General features: G+C 42.7%; 1 protein-coding gene across 4 annotated transcripts in view; it reads left to right on the top strand.

Moving 5' to 3' along the window:
- The first annotated feature begins 1234 nt into the window (after nt 1-1234).
- Nucleotides 1235-12676, top strand: part of LOC117010960 (FERM domain-containing protein 3-like) — a 134643-nt gene continuing 123201 nt past the window's right edge. For 3 of the 4 annotated variants that reach the window (XM_033086103.1, XM_033086101.1, XM_033086099.1), the window contains exon 1: nt 1235-1378. In XM_033086103.1, coding sequence (XP_032941994.1) covers nt 1280-1378 — 99 coding nt within the window. In that variant the 5' untranslated portion in view covers nt 1235-1279. Of the gene's footprint in view, nt 1379-10325; nt 10392-12676 lie in introns of those variants that run through there. The other variant, XM_033086102.1, reaches the window with a different exon arrangement.

The raw sequence follows: 12676 nt of genomic DNA, 5'->3' as shown, positions 1-12676 counted from the left end.
ATTAAAGGGCTTTGCATATTTATTAGCTGATGGTAGCGAGCATTATATATTTCTCATTTGTTTGTGGTTGCCTGTATTTCCTGCTGTTAGCAGTCCAGCAGAAAGCCGAAGGAAGAGCTTACAGCAGTAGTAGCACTTAGGCTTTTACATGGGATTTTCAAAAGAACAACACATTCACACAGAATTATTTTCAAAATATGGACATTTACAGGTAATGACAGACAACTAGGCAAAATAACTGAAGTGCAGCTTCTATGTGGCTGTCAGTGCTTCTTTTGTATTTGTAAACTTCCAGCCATGTCCCATTTTGCCGTGGCTGCTTTTCATTTCATATTTCAAAGGAAAGTGCTCATTTTTTAACACAGTGCTGATCCCTGTTTCAAGGCTGGTCAAGTTTGGTGCTTGCTTTCTGCCAGCAGTGTATACACTCTTCTGTGATGGAGAACATAATAGTGAAACCACTGGATACTTTATTTTCTTTCCCACTTAGGCAACAAATGGGGTGTGACTGCTGCTCTCTAATGGGTCATTTTTTTCCCTGAGGAAAGAATTTTCCAAGGCTTGCACTCTTACAGTAAGTTGCATTCTGTTTTCTTCTGTTTCATTAGGGTACACTCATCTTTGAGGTTTCTTTGTATGACTCTATGTATATGTTGCACAGGCTTCTCTTTCTGCCTCGGGCTGTGTTGGGATACGCCGGAGACTCACGCCATGGGGCGGCCAGGCAGCGTGGGGACTCCACTCCCGGCCGGCAGCCTGGGAGATGTGCCCCGTTTGCAGGGCATCGGGCATTCCCACGCGAGTACCAGTCGCTCAGGTGCACTCAAAACCGGGCGAGGCACGTCCATGGAGGGGAAGCCGAACAACCGTGCTGACCATTTCCCTCTCGGCGCTGCCAGCCCGCCGAAAGGGAGCCGCGCAGGGAGCGCAGCGGGGCCGGCGGGGCGGAGAAGCGGGAGGAGCAGGTGAGGGCGGAGAGGTGCCCCCCGCGGGCCGCGCCGTGCCGTGCCGTGCCATGCCGGGGGCGGGCGCAGGAGGATGCTGAGGCCGGGCAGCGGAGCGCATCCTGACGCAGCGGCGGCCCGAGCCGCGGCGGGCGGGCGGATGGCGGGCGGCGGCGGGGCGCCGCGGGGCTGAGGTGTGGGAGGCGCTGCCGCCGCTCCGCGCCGTGCCGTGCAGCGCTGTGCCGCGCCGTGCCGTGCCGTGGTCGGCCGGGCGCCGCTGCAGGCTGGCCCCCTGCGGCTGCCTGCGGGGCGGCAACGGCGGGCGGGCTGCCGGGATGATCCGGTTCCGGAGCTCCAGCATCAGGTCGCTGAGCGCGGAGATGAAATGCACCGTGCGGCTGCTGGACGACTCCGAGATCTCCTGCCACATCCAGGTGCCGGCGCTGAAAGGGGCGGCGGCGGTGGGGCGGCGGCTGTGGGGCGGCTCCGGGGGCCGGCTGCGAGCGGCGGCTCGCGTGTCGCAGGGCCCGGGCGGCGGCCGGGCTCGGTGGGCTCGGTGGGCTCGGCCGGGCTGGGGTCGGCGGGCCGCGGCAGGAGCTCCGCTCCCCGCCCGCCCCGTTCTCGGCGGGGGCTCCGCGCACCTGCAGCGCGGCTGCTCCGCCGCCGCCCGGCGCTGCGCCACGGCGCTGCACCGCACAGCGCGCAGCCCGCCCGGCCGCTGCTGGAGCCGCGGGGTCCGCCGGGCTCCGGCACCCCGGCACAGCGTCCCCGCGGGCGGGAGGAGCGCTCTGGGCTGCGGTGGCCCGGGCGGGGAGGGGAAATCCCGGCGGCGACTTTTCCGTCCCGCGCGGCGGTAACGGGGCGGCCCAGACGGCACCGCGGGCTGCGGAGCCGATGTGCGGGAGGACTCGCTCTCCGATACCGGGAAAGCAAGCCCTGCCTTGGAGGCAAGGCCCGCGGCGTGCGGGAACCGCTGCTAACGAGATAGCGGGCAGAGTTCAAAATGAAGCTCTGCCCCCTCTTCCTCTTCATCTAAGACAAAAGATAACTTGGAGCAGGCTTTTCAGTGAGAGTAGTTGCTGTGTGATTGGGAAAAAAACCCAGCTTCGCCGTAGTCCCTGTAACGAATTACTTAGTCCCTCTTTTTATTCCTTCAAATAATAAGGATAAAGATGCAAACAGTGAGGTGTCTGTGATTTTCTGGTGGAGCAGCAATGTTTGTAATGTGTGAAAGCAGGGGTATTTCAGGTGTTCTAACAGGAATAGTAACTCTGGTTACACTATGGAAGACTTAGAGATTCTTACAGATTTAACTGCAAGCATTAAGATCAAGTTACCCTCTGAAATTTCCATGGCGTTCACAGAATAACAGAGATTAACTTGGCATCCAGATCAGAAGATGTGAGTGGTCTTTTAGGAAGCTGTTTGTCACTCACAGTTGGTATTTCTGTCTCTCTGACAGAAAAAGCTCTTACAGCTTTAAATGGAGTTGGTAGTCTTACACTAAGACCATTACGGCACCTCCAAGTGCCCTGAAAAGTAAGTTCCATTTTTGCTTGAACCAAACTATGGTTTTGTTAGTTCCAACAGAGCTATTTAACACCAGAATAGAGTAAAACAGTTCCAGTTAAAAAAGACCTAAAACAATCACCTACTCCAACTGCCTGACTGCTCCAGGGCCCACCAGAGCACAAAGCCTGTTACTGAGGGCATTGCCTAAGTGTCTCTTTTTAAGGCACTGACGGGTTTGAGGCATCAATTCCATGAAGCCTGCTCTAGTGTTTGACAACCCTCTTGGTAAATAAGTGTTTCCTGATGTCCAGTTTGAACGTCTCCCCATATAGCTTTGAACCATTCCCATTCCACATTCCTGGATGCCAGGAACAGACCATCACTCCCTCTCCAGGTGCCGTCCTCAGGCAGCTCTACAGAGCAATGAGGTCACCCCTGAGCGTCCTTCTCTCCAAACCAGACAAACCCAGAGCCTTCAGCCGCTCCTCACAGGATGTGCCTTCCAGCCCTTCCACCAGCTCTGTTGTTCTCCTCTGGACCATTCCCACCCTTGTCAGCCTGTGGGGCCCCGCACTGCCCACAGGACTCGGGTGAGGCTGCACCATGGCTGAATCCAGCAGGATGATCCCAGTCACAGCTGGTGATGCTGTGTCTGATGCATGCCAGGATGGGGTTTGCCCTCCTGGCTGCCCGGGCACACACTGCTGATCACCCTGAGCTGCTGCCAACCAGCACCCCCAGATCCCTTCTGCAGGGCTGCTCTACACACACTCCTCTCTCTTTTTGTGGTTGCGTGATTGGGTTACTCCTGAACAGTGTGTAACCTGGAAGTAACAGGAACTTACTGAAAACATTGAGTACATGTATCATTCTAGTGCTCTTATTAATGAAGAGCATGGTTATAAGTTTTATTGGGTAAGAAGCAACATGGCCTTCAGAATCTTTTCTTGGAGCTTAATGCAAGATTTGCATAATTTATTTGGCACCTTTAAAAATTAGTCTCTTTAAACAATCATAAATTTAGGCTCAGAATCTGACACAGTGTTATGACAGCTTTTTAGATTTGAACAGATTTACACATGCTGAGAGTATTCTCTTCAATGCCTACAGGGTAGAAAAAAAAAAAGAGTGACTTAGTGACTTTAGGTGTTATGTTGGGCAGGGTGAGGCAATGGGTTCAGAACCAGTTGATGTATTGCATCATTGTGGCTCATTCTGCAGGCCAGAAAAAAATCACTGCTGAAAATGTTTTAACTATTAGAGTTCTAAGGATAATTCTGAAGATTGAATTCTGTTACAATCACATTAGAACTTGTTTTCCTGAGTCTGCACACTGACAGAAACATTTAAAATTCAGGAATAGTTTAGGTTGTTTCTTTATCCCCTTGTGTGCTCATAGCTTTTAAGACACTAGACTGATGAATCTCACTCAACTTTTTGTCTGTAGTCTCTTTGTCAGACCTGAAACCCCACTTGCCTGTTTAGTACATATTGATGCATGTACATATTGATGCATGTTCACTGGGACAAAATAGCCCAGATGATGTGCTGCTGGCTTAACAGTAGAGATGCCAGAGTCATGCCAGCTGGAACATGTCGGACAGCTGTGTTTTGGTCATTAAGAGGATAAGAAAGCCTAATTCTACAACACTGAGAAATGCCATCAGAGTCTTTTACGGACACAGAATGCAGTAAGGAATGTGACAACTGAAATTCTAGCTGTGCATTTTCAGGGAAAAGGGAGGGGAGATGTACACCTGTTCTGGATGGTAAGGCGAATAGATATTTGCTGCAGTTTAGCACACCAAATTTTACCAAATCCTGCTTCCTCAAGTATATCTTCTCAGCAGCCAGCTTGTACACATAGATTAGTATCACAGGACCTTGGTACTACTTCTGGGCAGAGGTTTATGCTAATTTTCAGATGCACTGTAGATCTTTGGCCCTACAAAATATGCAACCAGAACTGTATGTTACACATCTAAAATGCTGGGAGGCAGTTTTAGGAAAAATAACCAGGAACAGATATATTTAAAAGCTTCATATACATATGTGTGTATTTTTTTCCTTCTTGTAAATTGCTTGTAAATTTCAGTGTTTAGGTAGAAAAAGAAGATACATTTTTCTTTTTATTATTAAAGTTCTTTCAAAGCAGTGTTTCATCAAGTGCCAAGCTGATGAAATCTGCTTTTGTAAATTATATTTTTTAGCAAATACGCTAGTGACAGCGTATGGAGTGGTGTGGGGAGAATCAGAAGTGAATCATGCATTTTCAAACTCCAGCCAACTGGTTATTGAGTTGTGCATCTGCCATGTAGGTCACCAAGTTGCTCAAGGCTAGGTTTGCAGCACAAAGGTCAAGAGTCAGGGCATAGTCCTCCTCATCTGAGAGACTTTGTGACTGCAAAATAGATGAAGTGGTGACAGACACAAGAATGGGCTGGGGCCTGAGGGACACCTAAGTAATTCTTGTGGTGATGTTTATTTTCCCATTATTTTTGTTTGTGAAGGGCCTCTGTGACCTGTAGTCAGTCAGTCTTATAGCAGCAGTAGGGTGAAGCTGCTGTGGCACAGCTAAAATTGAGAGGTTATCAAAAACAGCCTGAAGGGACAGTGGTCACTGTCTGTTTCCATTTGTAAGAGAAAGAGGTGACCTGCTTGTGCAGCCTGCCTGATAAAACACAGAACCAGGGTTTGAAAGAAGGCAGCAGGGGAAGTAGGTCTTCGAAACTATTGGAAATTAGTCTGGAGCAGCAAGAAGACCTCCTTTCTGGACATATTAATGAGATACTTCTCAGTCAATGACACAATTGTTTTGGAGGCTTCAAGCAATACCTTAATGCAGCAATTTAGCCTTTTAGTAACAATAGCCTAGATCAACCATTTGCTCACTCCTTAATTCAAGTTTTGCTTTACTACTTGAGATGTTCAGGTTCAGCTGTGTAGAACTGGAGACAAGTTGGGCATGACTGAAGCTTTTCTCTCATTTGGAGCTTGTTACTGAAAGTGGTATGAACTTTTCTGTCTGTGTGTTTATTTGTAGAAATACTGCAGGACTGGGTCTTCTCATGCCTCAGCCCATGTGTAAAATTGTGCTGTAATGGGGACTTTTTAATGGCACAGGTTTTGCTTTGTGTGAGCTTTCCTATACAAAAATCTGTTTTGATATTTCCAAAAATATCAACTGGCTACAATACTGATTTTTATTTTTCAATTGTATGTAAATTGATATTTGATTGTTGCTTAAAAGGAAAAAATATTAATTTCTATGTGTCCAGATTCTGAGCAAGGAAAAGATGTTATTCTAAAAAACTGGTTTAGGAATCAGGGAGAAAATATAGCAGAATAAAGCTTGGATTTACTCGTGGTCTGTTCTTAGACCATTTAACTTTTTTTGCAGAATTTAAAGTGAAGGTGATCAAATCTGAGAAAGCTCACTTCCTTCTGCTGCTGATGGTTCAATAGTGTAGAATGGTCTTGTGCTTTGCTAATCTAATTTTGGGAGCAGCTTCTGTGCAGTTTGAATACTGCTGCTGTACTTCGCCTAATAATTTACTTACTTGACTCTTTCTTTTTTTTAAATTTTCTTTTAAGTGTAACATACACTGTTCTGTCAGCACACTGATCACTGAGAAGTTGCCTACTTACTTAATGTTATCTACTTGGTCTGTGTCTTGCAGGCAAATGTTAATTTAATAGAAATCTACTAATGAGAGAACTCTATTTAAAATTCCCATCCTTCAATAAAATGTAAGAACCAAAACAACATGCTGAAGCAGGCTGTGAAATAGAAGTGTAGTGACCACAAGTCTCACTGTCAGGGTATGCTGAATGTCAATGAGTTTAAAAAAGTGGGAAGGGGAAGGCAGCAAGAAAAGGGAAGGCAGAATGAAAATAGCGGAGAGGCCAGAGACGAAAAGAAGGCAGAGAATCATAGCTGCGGAAAGGGAGAGGTTAAGGGATTATGTAGACAGAAGGCAGGAGATTTAGTGAATTTATATTTATCCCATAAGCGATGTCAGAAGCGTTAGCCAGCAAGCGCCTTGAGCTGCTGGATTGATACTGTAGCAGTTCAAAATAGTAAGATGAGATAAGGGAGGAGATGCAGGTTAGGAAGAATTATTTTCTGTGTTCTGTTGACACATTTTAGAAACTGCTCACTAGGGCTTGTACTTCTGACTTTGTGCTTGAGCCTCTAATTGTAGTTACAAGGGGGTATACTCTTGGTGAGAGTTCATGAGAAGACTCTCTAATTAAGCTAAGCCTATGGGTTAAAGCTATATCTGTTGTAATTGTATGTGTTTGATTAAAGTTGTTGTAATGTATTTATTTTCTGTTTGTTTGTTTGTTGAAGTTTATTTATTTATTTGTTTTTATACATTAATTATTCTTAAGAATGTGCTCTTAGCTCCTTCAAAGGCTGAAAAGGAAACAGGAATAGAATGTACTGCTAGAGGATTATTAAGGTGCTGGGAGTTTTCATTCAAAATTAAGAAATTAATTCTCTTGATGGATTTTGATATGTGTTTCTGAACCTTTGTATTTGGTTAACATTAGTTTATTTGTTCCTGATAAAGATGCCTACGTTGTATAATACTACCATATTGCTATCAGTACATGAACTCTGATGTTCTTTTTTGCTATTTTTAAATGAAAATGCCCACAAAGCTGGTTTATACAGGATTTTGTCCAATATATTCTAAATTGCAGCTGAACAGCTTTACTGTTGGCTAAAGCCTATTAATGATGAATTAGCTTTTTTCCACACTCTCATGTTGTCTGACTAATGAACAAAAATCTGAAAATTTTCTGTCCTAAAGGCTATAATCTTGTCTTTAATTTTTATCTGCCTGTTTGCTTTGTGTTGTGATTGACATTGCAATTCATATTTTGATTGCTAGTAAATAAAGTCATATGTGCTCAAAGACTTTCCCAATTCATGGTTGAAGAGGAAGATGTGTTTCAGTATATAGAAACAATGTAGATGATAAGTAACTTAATATATTGGTGGGTTGGTGCTGAAACCTGGAGGAAAAAAAAAGTTATCAAAAATACAGGTATCCTTTCACAAAGTTGTCTACAAAAAAGGAACAAGCTAAAAGGAGAGTTGCTGGTTCAAGATGTAGGTATAATCTTTTCACTTTTACCTCCTTTCATTTTTCTTTCAGCTTTGAATAAAAATTTTTACACTCTTTATAGTCAGGCATGTTTGGACTTGTAACGGAACAGTAGAGGTGGAGCTGAAGTAATGATAAAAGGCAACTGGAAAATCAATAGCACAATGCAGCACAACTGCAAATCATAATTTTGATCCTGTGCAGTAGAAAAGTGACTCCTGTGAGATACAGAACGCTTTGCAGGAACTTCATGCTTTGTCTTGAAAGGGCTTTTGGCACCTCACCACAGTTTCCTTGTACCTTGAGACACTCTTGTCTATGCAAGCATCTTCAGTGCACTGATACAGATTGAATAGAGAAGGCAACCAAAAAGAAATAATATGGCAGAATTAACTGGCCAAAATAATTAATCTGTAAGGAAGTAATGTATTTTCATGTTTTTCTAGATTGAGTTTCCTATAGAGGTCAGAAATTATTTAATAGTGTGTATCAATGCTTCTGAACTTTGAGTTTGAAGAAAAGGAGAGATTAAAGCCTTTGTTATGGGAAGATGAAAAAGAGTCTGAATGGTTTTTGCTGGTCCCCTGTAACAGATATTATATTAAAAACTCAAGTTTTAAATACTTAGATAAAAGAGTGGGGAAAATGGAAGCTGATTTTTCTCTTCCTCCTGAAAAAAAAAGCAGGTGCGTTGGAAGACTGGAAAGCAATTATCTCCATGATGAAATGCTTGTTTTCTGTAGCACAGGTCCTTGTTCTTCTGGGTATTTTGATTTATTAAATCAAATATACTGAAACGGTTCTCTTCATCTTCTTCTTGTTCTCTCTCTCTTTTTGCACTTCCCCTCCATTCTCTAGTGTGGATAATGTCACCCTGTTGCAATGTTCATAACGTCCAGATAATCCTTCTATCCTTTCCCTGTTAAAGTCAAGCTGTCAGCATACAACTTTGACTGTGCCTTTCCCTGCTGCATATGGAATATATCTCCTTATAGTTCTTCCTTCAGCTGAGGCTTCTTGTCTGTTCCTTCATTTTTGATTGCTTAAATACTGCCTCCTTTTTTCTCCTTAGCCTTGCTTTCTCAGGGACCCCTTCTAGACCTTACAAATAACATTTTTGTTCCTTCTTCTCACCGTGTTTTTATTTCCTTGTCTGATAGTAAAAACACAGTTTTAATAATTCAGCAGTAAATAAATTAATATTAAATCTTCCTCTTTCTGGCATGAAATAATAATAAAATAATGATTATGATAATGATAACTACAACAATCCTAATAACTATATCACACTTTTCTTTCTCCACTTCTCCACTGTCAGTTTATGTTATCTTTTCCAGCTACAGGCATTCAATTCCTAAAAGTGTTTCTGTTTTCCTCTTTTCAGGGTCTAACACGTTTTAGGCGGAGGTGTATTGATAATCAACTCTTGCCATTTCAGTGTGCTTGCCATTTCAAGAGAGATGCTGTTCTGTGGCAGTAGTAAGCCAAGTGTGAACAGTAATCATCATATTTGTGGTTGCTGCTTATGGGAGTTACTGGAGAATAAACACTGATGATCTAGTACTGTTCCATTTAGAAGAAAAGTTCCCCTCTGGAAACTTGAGAGAAAATGTATCATACCAATCTGTGTATGGTCAAGCAAATGTATAAAATTTGTCAAGGCTGTTCATGGTCAGAAGTGAGAAGAAAAAGGGCAGTATACCTTAAGTTCTTTTTCATCAGAAGTGTTCACAAATGGAAATAACTCCTGCAATAGCTGGAAGTCTGGTAATTGCAGTAAGATACATAAGTATTAAGTGGATGTAAAATCATTGCTCTTTAAATGCTTCCTTTGGAAAATGTGTCAAATGAGTCAATACCTTCATTAAAAATACTGTTATTTTTCCCTTGTTTACTTGAATCCCAGGAAGAAGTAAATGATTTTAAGACAAATTTTGCTCCTTTCAAATATGTTATCTCACAATATTTTCCCCATAGAAACTCTCTTTGGGTTAGAATTGTACTTTAAAAAACACAAACCAAGATTATTTCTATCTGAACAATTTTTCCCAGTGTTGTTACACGTAAACTTGCTGTAAAAGGGCAATGTTACAAAGTTAACTTTGGAACTTCTGGCAGCACCATGTAGAATCTTTTTCGTGCCATCAGTCTCTAAAGCCACAGTTTTTCACATAACAGAAAGCTAAAATTAGATGAAATTACAAAATGAAAACAAACACAGAATATCCTCACCTTCCAAACCCAAACAGCATCAGAAGAATTTACAGCAGGACATAATAATTTATTAAATATGAGTAATATTAAATATGAAATTGTGAGGATATTGATGCATGGAAGTTCCAACTGCAGTGGTGTGTATTTCTTTTGTTTCCAGGTGCAGAGACTAGTCAAACACTTTTGTCTCCAAAACAAAGTTTCTATGTGTGAACTGCCTTTTGGGAGTGACTCCTAGACTCTCCTATCTACCAGTCACTACCCGGGAACTAGTCAGCAAGAATACTAATTAGGAGAAACAGTACTGTTGTCAGGCAGTGTCCTAGCAGTTTGCCTGGCTCGAGTGGTGGATTTCAGTTCCAGAATGCTTGGAGGTTTTTAGTAGTAGTCTTAGTATAGATGCAATCTCCATTTTTAAAAAGCTAAAAAAGAAAAAAGGAGATTTTTTTTTAATGACTGGAGATGTATTTCATAGTTTGATACTAAAACATGTGAAAAGATAGCTGTGTTCATGACACTTTCATTTTAAGTGGAAAATCTTAAGAATTGTATGGAGGGTTTTAAACAGTTGTTGCTTGTTAAACCAGGAGTCACACTGGTTTTGGTAAGTGCTTACAAAACATCTGCACTTGGAATATGTGGCTGTAATCTTGGATTTGTACCTGTTCTGTGATGACAGGTTTTTTTTTTGGAGGGTATGGGATGTGTCTTATGTGTTGTTCCCTTTGAGTGCTCTTAGTAACAAAATCTAATACAAAAGTACTCAGTTAATGGTGTTCTGTTTTCATTTCTATGGACACAAGCTCTAAGCCCTATAGAGGACTGATAAATGAGATGTGTTTGCCTGTTTCTTTATTTGAAGAGTACTTGCAAAAATGCAGAGAAATTCTCTGCAGAGTGCTATGCATGCGACAGAAATGCTACAGAACATACTTCAAATCCTATTTGTTTAGGCTTTTCAGAACAAAAGGCAGCGGATCTTTCACAAGCACCCTATAATTTAAAACTGAGAAACAAAGAGGAGTACTGCACAGTCAGAGGATGATAGTTTCTCTAGTGTTACCTGGGACAGTTAGCTGGGGTGTGACTTAAACCCTGAAGCTGTGCTGTGCCAGCCTGAGTTTTAGTGACTTCAAGAATTCGAATTTGGGTGGAGTGCACCCCACACATTGACCCTGCTTGCTCCTGCTCTGTGTGAGTTTTCTTTAACTCCATCCTTGGAAACGGAAGGGAACAGCAGAGGCTTTTACAGATGGTGCCGTGAGTGATTCAGTGCGCAGATCCAGCCACTCAGATAAAGTCACTCCAGCAGCTTACAGTGCCCCTGCCAGTTGCTAGGTGCATATCCAGGGAGGTTTTCTGTTTTGACTGGAGATTCCACTCACATTTCCAGGATTTCCTGAGTTTTCTCATATGGTCTGGCAGTCGGTACTTAACAGCCACCAGAATAGAGAAGAGTTGAGCAGGAGTTGTCAGTCCCCAAACCAAACCATGCTGCTCACTCGTGGGATTAAAGCAAGAAGAGTTGCACATCTAAATGGAAAATGACCAATCCACACAGTTTCAGGACAGTGTGTTCAGGACAGTTCTGGTTATTTTTTGTGTGTGTGCATTATATGCACCAAACAAGTAGCAATTTTCATCCTCTTGTCTTCCTGAGAATCAGAGAAGATTCTTGCCCGGATGAATTTATGGTGTAATATCAGCGAAAACACAACAGAGGAATGCTTAATTGTATTGTGATGATGAGACCTCACAAAATAATTCATACAGTTGGCCTGAGTTTTAACTTAAATGTGGAAAAATGCTGCTGTAAAAGGGAAGTTCCAGCAGCAGGATGCTGGTATATGTGGGTGGGCATGTTGTAAATCATGCTGCCAAAAGTCTGTGTCCACAGAGGAGACAGAGGCAGAAATCAACGTTATTTGAATAAAGGGAGAGACCCCTGTGTCTCCTTTGTGCTCATGGGGAAGAGAACAAGACTTCAGTTGTGTAGAGATTTGAGTTGTTACGTGGTAAAGTGCCAAGACAGCGGTATTGGTTACATCTTACCAGCATTTGTACCTGCACTTTTGTTTCATTCTATTATGCAGAATTTCTTTCCAGTGAAAGAACACATAGTTTTTAAATCTACAATCACAACCACTGAGTTAATTTTTACCAATCTAATATGTTCCCCTCCTTGGTTTATATTTCACATTTGCTTTCAGGTGTCAAGGGATGAGTTCTTCTTTCAGCTGGGTTTGTGAAATAACTTTCTCTCTCCTGACTCTGTTAGAGACTCATTCATCTTGTGAATGTAGGAAGGCTGGGTTGGACTGGAGAGGAAGGGGAAGTAGGAATTGCAGTGATTCTCTGTAGCCACAGTGGTTTTGATTGCCACTCCTGCCTTTTGGCAGCTCCTAGCTTACTGCCTTCTCTATAATGGGTAAAGATATAAAATCTGTGCCTAAACACCGGCTCCCTTCTGAGGGCAGGATCTGACTTGCCATTTGCACCTCTTTTCATTACCTGTTTCTTCAGTCCACCAGGCAGTTTTCAGTCCTTTTCACAGATTCTCTCTGAGCTATGATTCTTTTCACAGATTCTCTTCCAGGCTATGATTTCTACTTTTTCTTTGGAAGGACATTATACTGTCTTGGAAACAGAAACCTAGATTGGTTGATAAACAATTCCCCAGTTTGCTAATTCCTGTAATTATTTCACAGGGATTATTCAAAGAATTGTTATAGATTCTGTAAATCATTTACCTGTGTTCCTTGGACTTTTTTACCCCAAGGTACTTTTTTTGGATCATCAATTTGATGATAATGATCTGGAGTTAGTCTTTAGACAGTAAGGGCTAGAAGTTCCATGCAATATTTTTGACAGATATTGTTTTTCTGTTTG

This window comes from Catharus ustulatus, chromosome Z (assembly GCF_009819885.2).
Source record: "Catharus ustulatus isolate bCatUst1 chromosome Z, bCatUst1.pri.v2, whole genome shotgun sequence".
In the NCBI taxonomy this organism is placed as follows: Eukaryota; Metazoa; Chordata; class Aves; order Passeriformes; family Turdidae; genus Catharus; species Catharus ustulatus.
The sequence above is the reverse complement of the archived record's forward strand: the minus strand, read 5'-3'. Positions and strand labels throughout refer to the sequence as shown.